The 16,388-nt window shown below is 27.4% G+C and overlaps 1 protein-coding gene across 2 annotated transcripts in view; it reads left to right on the top strand.

Moving 5' to 3' along the window:
* LOC129971514 (uncharacterized) overlaps positions 1–15,942 on the top strand; it is an 82,762-nt gene extending 66,820 nt beyond the window's left edge. For both annotated transcript variants that reach the window (XM_056085347.1, XM_056085348.1), the window contains 8 exons: positions 2,164–2,334; positions 5,400–5,545; positions 7,409–7,532; positions 11,235–11,342; positions 12,970–13,020; positions 13,530–13,675; positions 15,328–15,358; positions 15,648–15,942. In XM_056085347.1, coding sequence (XP_055941322.1) covers positions 2,164–2,334; positions 5,400–5,545; positions 7,409–7,532; positions 11,235–11,342; positions 12,970–13,020; positions 13,530–13,675; positions 15,328–15,358; positions 15,648–15,749 — 879 coding nt within the window. In that variant the 3' untranslated portion in view covers positions 15,750–15,942. The remainder of the gene's footprint in view (positions 1–2,163; positions 2,335–5,399; positions 5,546–7,408; positions 7,533–11,234; positions 11,343–12,969; positions 13,021–13,529; positions 13,676–15,327; positions 15,359–15,647) is intronic.
* The last annotated feature ends 446 nt before the right edge of the window (positions 15,943–16,388 follow it).

The raw sequence follows: 16,388 nt of genomic DNA, 5'->3' as shown, positions 1-16,388 counted from the left end.
CATATTCAGCAAGAACTGAAGTATAATTAACATTGTTGCTTAGATAAAATTTGTTTTTATTATTTTTTGCAGTTATAATAAAAGCTAAATATCTTATATTCATTGGCATTAATATGTTTATTGCAAATTTTATCTTTCTGTAAAATATCCATTTGTAAGATGTTATTTTCTCAAGAATGATAGTCATTCATAGTCAGCGTCCCTGTATATTTTTGACTTCTTTCAAAATGAGTGAATTTGTTTACCTGATAAACTAAAAGATAAATTCTCTTTGTAGAGAACTATTCAAGTTATTTTAATATTTCAGTGTTAAATGAAATGGGTGCCTGCTGAAAGTTTGTTGGCATCTTGATTTCGATTGAGATTTGAATATTCTTTGTTTTGAGTTTTTATTACTTTTACTATTGACTTCAGTGAATAGGAAGTGATTTTTTTTTTTTTTTATAAATATAAGACATTCAAGAACCTTTTTATTCTAATTCTATTGTTAAGAAATTCACTAGTCGCCTTTCCCTAGAAAGTGCTAATGAATGTACTTATCACTTCAATAAATAAGAGGGGCCGCTGTGGCCTGGTGGTAAGGTCTCGGAACCGGAGAGTTTCAGGTTTGGGACCCGATTCCACCGAAGAACCATCGTGTAAGGAGGTCTGTTGCACATTAAATTCATCATGACCAAACGTCCTCCCGCTGGTGTGGTGTGGAGAGGGGTGCCAGCTCAGGTGTTGTCCTCGTCATCTGACCGCGATTCATTACAAGGTCCGTCCCAAAATAGCCCTAGTGTTGCTTTACAATGGGACGTTAATATAACTAAACCAAACCAATCAATAAATAAGAGTGGCTTACTTTGTTTAATGTTTGCTTCATGCATAAACATATGAAGAGAACATATGTTTGTTTTCTAATTTGGGATTTCATTGTAGAAGATTGAATGTTTTTGGCTTTTAATATCTAACATTAAAGAAATAATTTTTAAATTGATCTTTAGTTGCTAAGTGATTTTAAAACGATTGTAAAAGTAGGTATCATTTGTATATCAAAATGAATGTCATGTGCATATCAGATTGCAATTTTTGTAAATGATTCTAGCTTTAATATTCCTGAAAACTTTCAGGAATATTAAAATCAGGAAATTATTCAAAATGCTTTAAGGTAGATTGTTGAACTTGGTATACTTCGTTGATAGGTGCTTGCTAAGAGTTTTCAAAATTTTAGATATTTTTAGTCAAGAATTACTAAAAATGCAACTTCTCAATTTCTGGGGATATTCCATAAAAACCATTTTTGCATCCATTTAAGATTTAAAAAATAAACTTCTTGTGATACTAATTTTGTTTATAATTTTTCAGTGTTTTTAAAAATATTTTAGATGTATCTTACAATAAGCAGTTTTAGATCTTGGATTTTGTCATGCATGTTATAGTATGAGGTTTTTGCATACGTTATCTCTTTGTATAATGAAGAGTAAATTTTAAAAATAAAATTTGGTTAAACAAACATGTTATAGACTATAAGTTTGAATCTCATTAAAATGTTTTCTTAAATATATTGTATCTAATTTATTCCAAATATATATATGTATGAGATTCTAATTTATCTGCATTCTAAATATTTTCTGGTCACTCATTCAGTCTTTGCTTTAATTTCTGGCTGGTATGAGCTTAATTTTTCTTGGCTACTTTAAAATGTACCAAATCAAAACACTGTTTGCATTTGTATTCCTTTAAAATACTTTCTTGCAGCCTTATTTTCCTACATTTACCCTTCCTTTTCTTTACATCTTTACAGTTTTTACTATAGAAATCCTAATAGTGGGCAAAAATTTTCATAATGTCATGAATAGTAATGTTTAATATTAAACTTCACTTCTCCTCCTTCTCTTGATATCAAAAATTGTTTTGTATACATGTAAATCTTAATTTTTCCCCAAGAAATTACAAAAACAATATATATGTATATATCAGTTCAAAAAAAATTTTTTAATGCAATCGTAACATTTTAAAATGATGATTCGCGTATACAAAATTAGCCCTATCAAGGTGTAAAATGGCGAAGATATGATTATGTGTTACAAGAGCAATGCAAGTATTATAATTGGACTTTTTTTTAAAAAATTCATGAAAGTAAAATGTAAAATTATTTCATGGACATTTTTTTTCTTGCAGCAACTCTTCATCCACATGCATGATTACTTTTTTTCTGGGGACTCATATATTCAGATATATGAATATATGCCAATGGATCTCCGAAAGTATCTGCGGCAGAGTGACATCTTCTCAATGACAGATGCAAAAAAGATTCTTCGTCAGCTTCTCCTGGCTTTGTGTCAACTGCAGGTAAAGTATTAAGACTGAAAAAAAATTTAATGTTTGAAATAAATTTTTTAATTTTTTCAAATAGAATCAAGTTTATTTTCTAGTAAACTTAAATTTTTGGAAATTTAACTATTAGTGGCATAATTAAGGGAGGGGAGGAGACAGGGTGTTTGTGGATGTCTCTAGTCCTGGCATTCAGTGGTACCATGAATATAGCCCTGTTACTTCTTAAATCTACATATTAGGTGGCAACAGAAATACTTCAAATGGCTTTAACATTTAAAAATTGCTAATAGTGATGGTAAAGAGATATATTATGCCCTTAGCATACTAACCCTTAGCTTTACTAGTAATTGCTATACCATCTTTTATATTTTTGCAATTATCTTTTCTCTTATAATTTTAGTATTGCCTGTTTCATCTTCATTTTCTAACAACTATTTTATGATTGTTTTTTTCCCCTTAATCTCTGAATATTTAATGTTTATAACAGAATCGCTTGCAATTTTTAAAAATAGTGGGTTTTTTCAAGCAAATAGCATGATATTTTAATATAAGTCAGTTATTTAATGCTCTTTTATGCAACAGAAAATAATTTTTCAATGATCAGATAGTTTCATCTATTTAATGTACTATATTGAACACAAATAATATTTTATTCAAATGAACTGAAACAGCAGTTTAGTTAAAACAAATTTAAGAACTTTATATGAATAATGAATTATTCTATTTTTTGTTTTTAACTAAATTTATATTGTTAATTTCCTTTGTAGTTTTAGTCTTTTAATTTATATAATGAATGTCTGATAATGAAAATAACTTTAATTTTTTTGGAGCTTGTTCCCTTCAAACTATCGATACCGTTACAATTTATGGACAAAACGTGAAACATACAAGAATTTATTTTGCTAATTGCCTTCATGTTATCAGCATTAAGTTTTTAAGTGAATACATGGGAAGTATGAAGTTCGTGCTTTAACTTAGAAAGGACCAAAGATAACTTCAATTATTTCAATTGAAAATTTCAGTTTAGAAATTTCTGTAGATGTGAGCTTTTCTATGTATAATTTATTTTTAAAGCTTGCTTTCAATACAAGATCTGTCCTTTATAACAGCATGGTCTAGTTATTGGTATTCGTTGTAGTTAATGCACATTTTATTTCAAATCCTATTTTTTTACTTAATTTTTTGAAGCTCCTTATTTTTTCTATCTGCTTTTATTTTATTGCGAAATGATTCTTTTATTACTTTATAAGTATTTTTTTTAATGTATTTAATGGAGATTGTAAGTGCAATCCCAGGCTCTCCTGCTTCTAATCAAAATATTTACTTACTAAATAAGTGAATTTCTTTAATCTGTTTGTTTATGAAAAAAACAGCTATTTTTTTAGTGTATAGATTGTTAAAATAAAGAATGAGAATAAAAATTTCTAGCAAAATAAATTTTACTTCTGATTATATAATATCTTAGAATAAATTGCTGATTGAATTGTTCATTGTAGCTCAATGAGAAAGAATAAGTTGTATATTTATTGATCATAAATAATTATTTAAAAAAAACTATTAAAACAATAGATATTGAATTTTTCTAATGAAACATGGAATAACTTTTGGCAAATTCAAAATTATAAATGTTTTACTTGGAAAATAATAAGACTCCTTTCATTGAATAGCAAATAAATTGATCATCAAATAATTCATTTACTGTTATTCTAGTTAAAATTATTTGAGTTTATTAAAATGTATTTTTACTATTTTGTTCCCATAGCATTGAAATATCATGTCAAATTCTTTTGAAATTGATAGATCTTTTATCCCTCAGTTAATAATAATATATTTAAGGAATTTTGCAATAATTATGAACATGATTCCAAGGTTAAAATTCTGCTTGTTTTCGTGGCTGATCTATAAATCTAGAAGTAAAGTATAATTGTGGAAATATTTATAATGGAAATTATCTTGGCTGATTGAAAATAACTGTTATTCTTAAAATTATCAGTTAATTATTATAAATTCTATGAACCTTATTTCAATTATTGTAATTGATGAAATGCAGAATTTTAATATTTGGAACTTTACATGTTGATATTAACTTGTATTTTCATGATGCTGCCAATTCTTTATAAAAAAGGTAAACAAATGAATTACTGATATATTGCTTACAAAATGACATTAACATTATTTTTCTGTATTATCTTCTAACATATACATACTTTTTCCTAATGCATTTGGGTTTATAATTTCTATATGATGAAAAAGAATTCATGAAGCCATATGCACCTAATTTTTTCAATAAAAGTAAATATTTATTGTGCTTACTAATAATCTAAAGCTATAGAAGCAATTAATATTTTATATTAAATTTTGATTAATTTTTCTCAATCGGTGTATTTACTTTTAAGTGAACAAAAATTACTTTTATGGTAAGAATTTCTTAAGATGTTTATTTGGATTTTCATAAAACAGTAATTTTTTTAATGTGAAAAATATTGTGTTGAATCTTATTAAAATGATAGAATCTTGAGAGATTAGATTATTTCCTTATTACTTTTAAGAGTTCTTTATTTGGCTTTTTAAGTTCACCAATTAAGTTTAATTCAGTTTTAAGTTCAGTTTAGACACATTCACCAGAAGAAAAAAAAGTTGTGTATTTTCTATTATGTGTAATAGTCTGGATTTTGTCTTGTTTGTCAGTTTTTAAAAAATGTCTTGGTGTAGTATTACTCCTATATTGTGACTGTTATTTGTATAATTGATCAAATTTTAATTCAATGATAAATCATTGATGAACATTATCAATACATTAATGTATTATTAATGATTGTGTGTTGGAATAAATGACATCTTTACCATTTTTTGGAGGGTAGGGCGGAGATTTTTCATTGACAGGTGGTTTATACAAAAGTGCTGTACTATTTAGGATGATAGCATTTCTTGCAACACTGCTGAATTTAAACTTGATGTTAAAAGCTGCTGATTGACTAATAGTAAATTATTTTTATAAGTTTATTATATATGTGGCATGTCATAAATATTGTATACTTTCACTAAAAATTAGCACAAGAATTTAAATGCTTTTTTTATAGGAGTTTTCTATCATCCATGCAGACCTAAAGCCGGAGAATCTTGTCATTGATGACAGGACTTTGACGCTGAAAGTGATTGACTTTGGTGGGAGTCATTTCACTTTCCAACTTGAGAACCACACTAAAATAGCCACCCGTAGTTACAGGTGAGTTTAACTGAAATTTATATAGAAAAGAAATGCTAAATATTGTGAGGTAACTAGAACAAAATTATTACATAATTCCATTTATAGAAGGTATTATGAAATAAACATTAAAATAGCTGGAGTATTTAAATTTTTAGCTTATCTATAGTTCTAAATTTGCTTTAATTTAGTGATCAGTCTTGTAGATATTTTGTTTATCAAATTTTTTCAATTTGTCTATTAATTTTTTGAATAGGTACTTCAATCATCCTTATAGACGATCATTCTTTAAATGTAGAAAATCATCGTAGATAATTGTAACCTAAATTTAAAGATAAAATTTAGTTGCTCCTACCTTTTTCTCGTATAAATTAACTATTATGTTGGATGTGTTAAAATATAATTTTCAGGAGTTTCCAATTTTTTATTCAATTCATTTCATCTTGTAAAGATGGAATTTTGTTAACTATTTCTCTGTGTCCTGTACTAGAAAAATTTTTATACTGTTATATGTTCTTGATGACAATGATCTATTTTAATATTTTCAGAATTAATGGGGGATAACTTGTTATGACTTTGAATCATAATAAATCTAAATTTAAAATAGACTTAAAGTAAATTAAAATTTACTGTACTATATAATTAAAGAACTTTTTATTTTTTCAGAGCAATGTCAATAGTTCCAAAATATCTTTCTTGTGATCTGATTCTTTGAATCATTTGACTGTATTGAAAATTACTTTTATGGACATCGAAATTGATATTAGAAAATGTACCAAAATCTTAATAGAAGTCTTTCAATTTTAATTACATCATAGACATAACAGCAATTTGTCGCAACTGTTCCTTTACAAGATACCTAATGGATTTTGAGGATTATTTGTCATGACTCGTTATGTGTGCATCTCTTTTCAGTTTCATTTTTCTTTCCAGCTGTACCGATTTTATATCGAATAGCTTTTGTATCTTCTTAATTTAATCCAATTCCTTCGTAAATATTTACTTCTAATAATTCTGATTACTTCTTGAAGCAAAACATTATACAATAATTGTTGAATTCCATTTCATATCATTTTGCATTCAAGCATTGTTAATTTGAATTCTCTTGTTGCTCGTTTTAATTTATTCTATTTATGTTACATTAATTGAAATTGATGCATTGTACTTTTCCTATTTCCTTTTAACAATATTAAGATGTTTTTATCATGTTATCAAGACTGAGAATTTGAGTGGCATATTTGCATTGTTTGAATAATAACTGATTATGTTTTTCTTTTTATTCATGGTTTGTTCTACTTTAAGATATCTAGCAATGAAAATTAAAGAAATTGTCAATCAAAATTTCTTAAAATAAATAACATTGATTTTTTTCAGGGTTTTTTTTTTTTTTTAATAGTAAATGTTGAATTAAAAAAATAACTGATGTTCTGTCTTTATTAGAAATGCTAATTGTTCTGCATGTTGAATATTTTTCTGAAACTGAGGTCTATTATTACGCCAATGAAAAGAGAGACTTAATATATCATTTTTTACCAGAGTTTTTTTCAATTAAAAATCCTTGAATATCTAAATATTAATTATAGCTGATTATTTATAAGGTTCCCTAAAATGTGAAGTGATACATCATTGTTATTTGCTTTGCGTTTTAAGAAAATTGATTTTAAAGGCAAAAATATTAAATGTAATAAAAAATGTTGAAAATATATTGAAGAAAATGTGAAATTTTTAAACTGGAAATGATTTTGTTGTATTCCTCATTGCTTTTAATTTAAGTAGAAATATTGCATTTCCTAGGTGTAAAGTGGACTTAGTAAGTTATTTTTATTTTTATCTATCGTTTTTTTGATTTAAAGAGAATAAAGCTGTGGTAATTTTTATATTTAGAGCTCCTGAAGTTATATTAGGTGCTCCATATGGCCTGCCAATTGATATGTGGGCATTTGGCTGCATTGCTGGTGAAATGCTCACCAACAGAATCCTATATCCTGGGGATACAAATTCTGAAATGGTAAATATTTATTTTTAAGTTGACCTTTATTTCTTTAAAGTCATACTGAAAAACATTACAGGAAAGTGTTTCCTTTAGCTATAAAGGTTTAATTTGCTATAAAGGTATTGGAATGCCCCCTCCCCATTTATTAAAATATAATTTTTAAATTGTCAAATTTTCGATGGTCATGGATATTTTTCAGTTTTATTTTCAAAAATCATTAATCTGTGATTAGAGGGTAAACATATGAAATTTTTTGCAAGAATGTCTTTAAAAAAATCTGAGTCATTGTTATAATTGACTATGATCTTTTTGAGCACATGTGTAAAATTTAAAGATCAAACAAGATTTATAATATGAAGATAACTACAGGGGTGTTTGTGCTCCGGGGAAACCCCGGAATTCCGGGGATTTTGAACTTCGATCCCCGGAATTTCCGGGGATCGTCGTTCAAAAGGAAGTAGGAATAATAATGAATTATTTATTTTGATCTGGGTAATTTTGTTTGCTTTTAAAGCAGAAAACGCAAGGTCAGTGTGTGTGGTGAAAACTTTTCCTTTCTTTCTCCAAAGGCAGTGATAATGCGTGAAAAGGGGGAAAAAACTTCTTTTTTGTTCTTTCCTTATTGCGAGTTATGACTCATTCCCCCGGTTCTCGGACATTCTCTTCTGGATTCTTTTCGGCAAGCAGGCGCGGCAGAAAAAAAAGGGGGAGACTTCGTTCGACCAGATGTGCGATAACGTGACTCTGGGTTCAAAGGTCTTATCTCTACTGGCGTGGCGCCAATAAGTAGAGAAGGGGGATTTTTCGCCGTATTAGCTATTTGTCATTGATCGCTTCGGAACTTTTTTTTCTCCGCTGTGTAAAATTTTCGTTTCATTTATTGATGCACGTGTAAATTTTTCGTTTCGCTTATTGAAATATTTTTTTATTTATGTACGCAAGAGAATTTCATTTAGAAATTTCAGCATATGAAACAGAAATTACCCCTTAAAAATTCATATCTAATTAGTTTTACAGCATTAGATCCAGAGCTAAGAGGTAAAACCAGTACAATATTAGCTTTTGAAAAATTATCTTTTATGTCCCATATTTTTAGTGATAATGAAAAGTCAAAAGTAGAAGCTGAAATAAGGTTATACCAGAGTGATATTGATATCACCAAAGAAATGCTCTACACATCTGATGAAAGTGGAAATCAAGTCAAGTGTACAATTGATAAATATTGGTCTAAAGTTTTTAATTTAAAAGATGATTTCACAAATGATTATAAGTATCCTACATTGGCTAAATTGGTCAAAGCCTGCCTTAGCTGCTTCCATGGCCCATTAGTGGAAAGTGCATTCAACTTAATGGATGCACTTGTCACTGACTATAGAACCTCTCTTAAGATTGATTCCCTAGATGCAGTGCAGACTATTAAATATGATTTAATGGCTTCTAAAGAAACCTCATGTGAAAAATATGGCTCAAAAAATCCAATGACTGATCCAATTCACAAAGATCTCTTACTGAATATGAACAGAAGTTGGAAAACATATCAAGAGGACTTAAAAACATGTATTTCAGATGAGTCACCTATAAAAGTCTCTGAAAAACCTTCTACATTAGCAGAAAAGCAAACTGCTTCTACCTCTGCATGTGCAGTTCTCGAGGAAATTTCTTCAACTGTAAATGAGGAAAATAAAAGTCAACCTTCCTGCAATTATGAAGTTCACCACAAAAGAAAGACAAGCCCACAAACATCAGAAAATAAAAAAAAAGCAGCAGAAATTAGATAATTTTTTTTAAAAGAATTCAGGTAATTTAAAAGATTTGCATAAAATGTAGTAGTTTATATGTTTGAAAATTTATGGTTATTAATTTTGCAAAAAAAGTAATTCATTGAACTTTTATAATTAGGTCATTCAATACTTCATAATTGTAATTTTTCATTTCTCCCCCCCCCCTTCTCGAAACTCCAAAATGCCGGTAGTAAGTCCGTAAAAGTTTCCGGGGATTTTTTGGGGTCCCACAAACACCCCTGTAACTAGACAAAGATATTGATTATATTTGACTTGCCAAGCATTAATTGGGATGAAAATATTTCTAAAACATCTAATATCATGCATTGCAGATAGTCCATAAGTCTTCAGATCTGAATTTGATGTTCGTCACTATTGTATCAGAATTTAACTTTTGCTTATGCTTCGGTGCAACTGTTGTAGCAGTAATGAATTGTGATTTTATCCTTCCTCCTAAATATTCCAGCTGTCTTACTTGCCTAACAAAATCCCTACCTTATTTTATTGTACCTTATAGGGTCAAGAGATTTTTGCCAATAGTTGTAATCACTTGATGCTACTGTGTTCTTAGAAATTATTCGACACAACCTTATGATATGCTTTCTTAATCCACATACGAGTTGACTTGATCGAATCTGTTATTATAAAATTAAAGAAAGGAGAAAACGATATTATTTTTTTTTACCATATTTAATAGTGAAAACTGATTGCTTTATTGATATCAATATTACTGTTTAATAGTGAATATATCAAATTTCATTCTGAGAAGATCTTTCAGAAATAAAGCTGGTCCCTTTTCAATATAATTTTATTGCAATTTTAACTATTACTTTTCAGCATAATATATTAGCAACAAATTGCTCTTATGTTCCATGAATTAACATAAGAACAATTCTTAGCACTTGTATATAAAATTTTAAATAATCCATATTTAATTTTACTTTGGTTCAACTATGTTTTTTAAATCTAATTAGTTACATTTTTTATGGCAATATAAATTCTTATGTCTTATACAAAACTCTAAATATATTTTTCAAAAACGCCATATCCTATGAATAAAAATTAACAGCAAAATATTAAATTTCATGTATTTATTCTAAGTACTAGTAATATAGTAGAAAACTGTTAATTATTAAATTACAAAAAATTTCACACTATATTAAGTAGAAATATATTTTTACTTTGTGCATTATATTAATATTAAAATATTTAAATTAGCCTTTAATTTCTAAACTAGCAGAAGTATATATTCTATGTGATGCATAAATTGAGAAGTGAATACGACTTAAAAAAATATAAGAAACTAGAATCTCAAAGTATTATATGCAAATCATCTCATTTATTGATTGTTCAAGCTATAAAAAAACTAAATTCATAGTTTTAGCAATCTTTCATTGTTTTTAGAAATTTGTTAAATTTTAAATAACTTTCATATTTTGAACAGTAGCATTAATTATGAAATTGAAACTTCATTTATTGTGCCAAATAATTATATAGCATATAACTTATAATTTATTTAACATTGGAATATTTAATTTTTCTTACAAAAGCAATAACTATTTTGGCAGGGGATGAAATAAAGTTGATGCATAGTCCTATCAAGGGTTCAGATATAATAAATCCATGAAAAAGCAATTGGTTTAATATGGAAAGGCCAGATTGTGGCAGTACGAGTTAATTTTAACAAGTTAATGAAAAATAGGGAAAGTTGAATTTTATCATTGGGAGCTCTCTTGTAGAAAGCTTGTCTTGAAGCCAAGTCCCTGAAAACTGAAAGCTTGTGTATTTCCATATCTGTGTTCTCAAAAACTAATTACTGTTTCTATTATCTTCAAAACTAATTTTCATTCATTATTTAAATCAGCTAAATTAAATAATCTCTAATGATTTTATATTAATTGAAACTGTGAAATTCTTATCACTTTTTTCATTTCAGCTGGCCATGTTTGAAAAGTCTCACAGAGTATGGGATATTGACTTGTTGGAATCTGGAAGACTAACATTGCAATTTTTCTGTAAAATTGGAGGCCAATTTATTCTTCAGGTAATTTTAAAACATCTTGTGAAGTTTTTGAAATATTATCTTTACCTGATGTAGATTTATATTTAATTGCATTTATATGTAACAATTTGATAAGCTGAAAAAGTGGTGTTTTTAGCAAATCCTTTTTTCAACTGATATATTTTATTAGCATGTAGCTTTACAATAGGGAAAATACTGACAAAAGTGAATTAAGAACAAATCAAATTCAAATCTTATACCTACATATCAGACATATATCAAATGACATTTGAACTTTGGAGACTAAATGGTTTGATGGGAAAATGAGGCATTCTGTGCTTTCGTTTTTTGTTGAGATGCAATGTAATGGCATAACTTAATGTCCATGGCATTTGCTTTCTCATGTCATATTACAGCTAATTTTACAAACTAGACGCCTGTTACACAATCACTCATAGTGTAAAAAGTTAAGTATTAAAAATTCGATTCAAGTGAAATCTATTTTTTGGCTTTGTTTCATATCACCAATGGTTATCTAGATGCAAGATGGCATTGGTGACGGAAGTGTCACTAATAGATTTTAAATGAATGCAATTTGTGATGCCTTTTTATACTGTAAACTAAAGCTACTCATGCAATATTAACTGCAGAATTACAGTACCAACTTTTTTTTCAATGCTAGGGAAAGAATTTCGGAAATTTACTTTATGGTTAGTTATTTTTGAGTTATAGATTATTTTATTTTATCTGCATGAAGTTAAAATTCAAATTTATTGCATGGCTATTAAGTTGTTAAATATTAGTTAGGAGTGAGAATTGAAATTATGCCAAAAGATATACTGTAGTGCTCAGTATATACTAATACTATGAGAGTAGCCACACTGATTGAGCAATTATATGCTATGTAGACTTTCTATTAATCAGTATCAATTTGTAGCACTAATCTTATTATATGGAATTTTCTTGGAACAACTGTCTTCTGCATCTGGTATTATTCATAATCATACTTATAAAGTCTTTATTTTCTCTGGAAGACTTACTGAAATGAATTTAAAACAAAGATTTTATTTATACTGATTTATTGAAATGATTATACAAATCCATAGATATGAACCGATTTCTTCCCTTATAATTTCACATTAAGTTCTTAGTTTTATCTACCGAGTACAGGCTGTTAGAGCAGGGAAATTTAGATTCATGCAAAATATTTGAATTGTAGAATTAACTAGTTTTTATTCTTCATAACATTAAATAGATAAGTTATACTTTTAATCCTTTCTTTATATATCAAATCTAAGATTTCTAAAAAGAATTTTCATATACTAAAGATTCTTTTCTTTACTTTTTTTGTTCAGGAGAAGTACCTTTAACCCTTCTCCATAATGAATTGAGGCAAATTCCTTAATTTGGCAATATTATATGAACTTTTGATCTTAAGATATTAATTGGGTTATTGAGTTATAATATCAAATCTTGATACCACCTTGCTTTAACTAAACTATATACCTAGAACAACTCAATTTAATTCTTATAATTTATTATTACTACTATTGTTTGGGTTGAAAGGATCATCAACTTAAAGCCCTTGTATGTGTGTGGGGGATAAATATTTAAATATTCTTGAATAATGAAGCATTAAATTATATTTTTCATTTTACTTTTCTTTTAGGATTCACAAGCAGATGATCAAGTGGGACCTCTCAACCGAATTGCCTTTAGTGTAAGTGAAATTAAATTTTTGCTGGATTATATTTTTAAAGTTTCATTTATACATACTTATTGAATAATTATTTTTATTTAAAAAAACTGAATTATTTGAAGTGAGGAATAAGTGCAATGCAATCAGATGTATAAATTTTTATTTCTTTGTTTAGGGATTCAAAGCTGCTTATCAAGCATCATCAAAAAATGAAATACTCTAGTCCTTTCAATAAATGAAAATCAATATTTAATAACTTTTTTTTGTTAAAGAGTGAAATTGTCATTTTTGGCTTATTACGACAGTCTGATATCTCCAATTTTTATTATTTTTACAATCTGAAATCATTTAGTAATTGGAAATTTTAAACATTTGTTTTTGCAATATGTATATTAAACATGGAAATTTCATTGAATCTTACCAAGTAAAATTATACAAGTAATTGATGATTTATTTTTTATCTGTATTTGTTATCTGCTGTTTAATATTTAATAACTTTTTGAATATTAATATTTTTTGTTATCTTTTAGATACCAGATCATAAATTCACTAGCAAGGAAATGTTACAAAGAATTCATCTGAGTGAAATTGTCAAGGGCTGTCTGGCACTTAATCCCAGTTCACGGATGAAGCCAAATATAGCTCTTGACGCAGATTTTTTCAAAGCTGATGAAAGGTATATTTTTTAGGCATTTTTGTCTAACTCCAGTTTTAATACCAAATGTATCCAGTTCTATATTTATAACTACGTAGCTGCAGGTTACTAAATTGAAAGGGAGATTGCAGGCTGATCAATTTTAAAAAATTAATTTGATTGCTGAAGCTTGTTTTTAAGCCTATTAAATATCTATGTAGAATGTACTTTTTAAATTTTACCTTGTTATTTGATATCTATAAAATTTATTTTGAAAAATATATAATTAATCAAACAAGTCAAAACAAATTGTCAAAAAGTTTATATACTATGGAATAAAAGTAACTGACAGATATACACAATTGAATGCTTTGATGAATGAGTTTGAATTTAATAATATTAAAAAATTCTTTCAAATTGTACATAGCATTTAAAAAAATGAAAAATAATGAAAACATTGTACAGAAGTGTAAAGGTTATTTTCTTGATTTTAGGTAGTACAAAAACTTTTTTTTATGAGAATAGTTTTTGAAGATATGATCCTCAATTTCCATAGTAATTATCCATCTGGCAATGGTTTAATCTGCTTGATTCGACTTTGTTTGATGCCTATTTTAAATTTTTCCCTTCCTTATATAATTTGAGCTTTATCTTGATCATTTCTAATGTTTCACAACTTTATTTATTAGTGAGGAGTTAATTTGGGTGCAGTTGTAAAAATGTTCAGAAAAAGTAGTCTGAAATATCCCGATAGGGATTTGTTTACACTTTACTGTTGCCATTCAATAATGTGTAATATGTGATTTGTGTCATGTAAATTAGAATATTATATAATTTTTTAAAATACAGTTTCTATGAATAATAAAATATTAGGGTAATATTAATATTTTATCAAATAATTGTCAGATCCTTAATTTTCCTGCATTCATTTACAGTATTTAAAAATACCGAACATATGCTTAGTATCTGTTAATGGGATTTCTGTATAATGAGTCAAAAAAGTCCTAGAGTTGTAAAATGTTTTAATCTGCCACTAAATGTATCATGGCCATTTTCCAAATGTACATTTAATATACTTAAAAATTACATTTTGTATTGAGTTCTAATTTTTCAGTATTTTACTTCAAGATAATTTGTTAAATATCAGCGTTTGGTAGACAATTACCATCATTATTTAATTTCCTTCTGAAGCTGCAAAGAATATTTGATTAATTTTAGATTACAAAAGTAAAATCTTAACATATCTCTCTGAACAGAATTTTTTTATAATTACCTTTACAGGAAATTTTAATGGGAATTTAAAGTTTATTTTAATGCAAATTGTTCTTTTTTGGTATGAGTGATTGTTATGTAAAGAATCGTAAAACTCTCACATTTTTAATAATTTATCAAAACATATTAAGTTTTTGCAGTAGTAATTTCTAGAGAATTTAAGCATATTAAGTTTTTAAACTAAAAACCCCTGCAAATTCTTGTCAATCTAAAAATGCATTTTTACTTATTGATATTTTTCCTGCTACATTTTACTTGATATTTCATATATTAACTTTTGAGTTATGTTTTACAAATTCGTCACTTGCAAAGAAAATTTTAAATACTGCGATTTATTTTCAGATTTTTCTTTAATTTTTTATTAATATTTAATTTTTGATTTGATGTAATTTAATAATTAAATTTTTATTTCTTTTTTACAGTAAAGACTGGAATTTTCCTGAAAGTCAAGAGGTAGGTCCTTTCAAAAGAATTAATTAAAAATTACTTGAAATAAATATTAAGCTGTAAAAAATTTTATATATATTTAATGAATATATTTGAAATTAAATATTTAATGACTAATAAAATTTCATTGAATATTAATTACTACAATCACAAAATATATCAATAGCAATATTATTGTTATTGAAGTTAATTGAGATCCACTCCAAAAACTTGAGAATCAACTGTTTTAGATTTGAAAATGAAAATCTGAGGTCAGTATTTGTTTAAAACGAATTTAATATAAATATTTTTTCAGGTTGCACGAGAAAGAAATGCAGCTAGAGGGCCAAGGATACCTTCCAGGTCCAGGACACCTGTTAGACACAGGAGCAGAAGCCCTATAAATCTCTTCAGATAGTTAAAATATTCCTCTTGTGTGTCCAATTAAAAAATTAAATCCATGACATATAATACAGAATTGGTGTGTAATCTTGTAAAATCTTGGTAAAATCATTTTTGTCTATGTGTGTGTGTGGCTTTAAAAATGCAAGATGCTAATTTTGGTAAACTACTCGAAATTTCTGATTAATTTCGTATATTGGTAGTTGCATGCTTGTATGTATATATAATATATATTGCTTCAATGAATAAGTTGTAAATTAATTTAACTATGTAAATTTGTTTCATTTTTATTGTATTCTTTTTTTTTTATTCTATTTCCATTTTTGTTTATTGCAAGTCCTACTGATATTTGATTCATCCACTTCAATTGTGTTACACATCCCCCTGGAGAAGGAAAGCCTAGACCAGGTCCAGGAGACCCCATCACGTCAGTTCCTCATAAATCTGCAGAAAGTCCCGTTCAACCAGCAGCTGCTTATAAGAAGCGCCAAGACAAAAAAAGTTGAACAGGACTAGCAGGTTGGGAGCAGAAACAAAGTTGGAAAGTCTTCTCTTTATCTCAGGATCCAAAGTAAAACCCAAATAACTTGGATGTTTGTCACAGTCCAGTAACTGATCAGAAAGATACACAGCAGGAGAATAATTGTAGAGGTGT

The sequence above is a fragment of the Argiope bruennichi genome, chromosome 6 (genome assembly GCF_947563725.1).
Source record: "Argiope bruennichi chromosome 6, qqArgBrue1.1, whole genome shotgun sequence".
NCBI lineage: Eukaryota > Metazoa > Arthropoda > Arachnida > Araneae > Araneidae > Argiope > Argiope bruennichi.
This window is presented reverse-complemented; position numbering and strand designations above follow the sequence as displayed.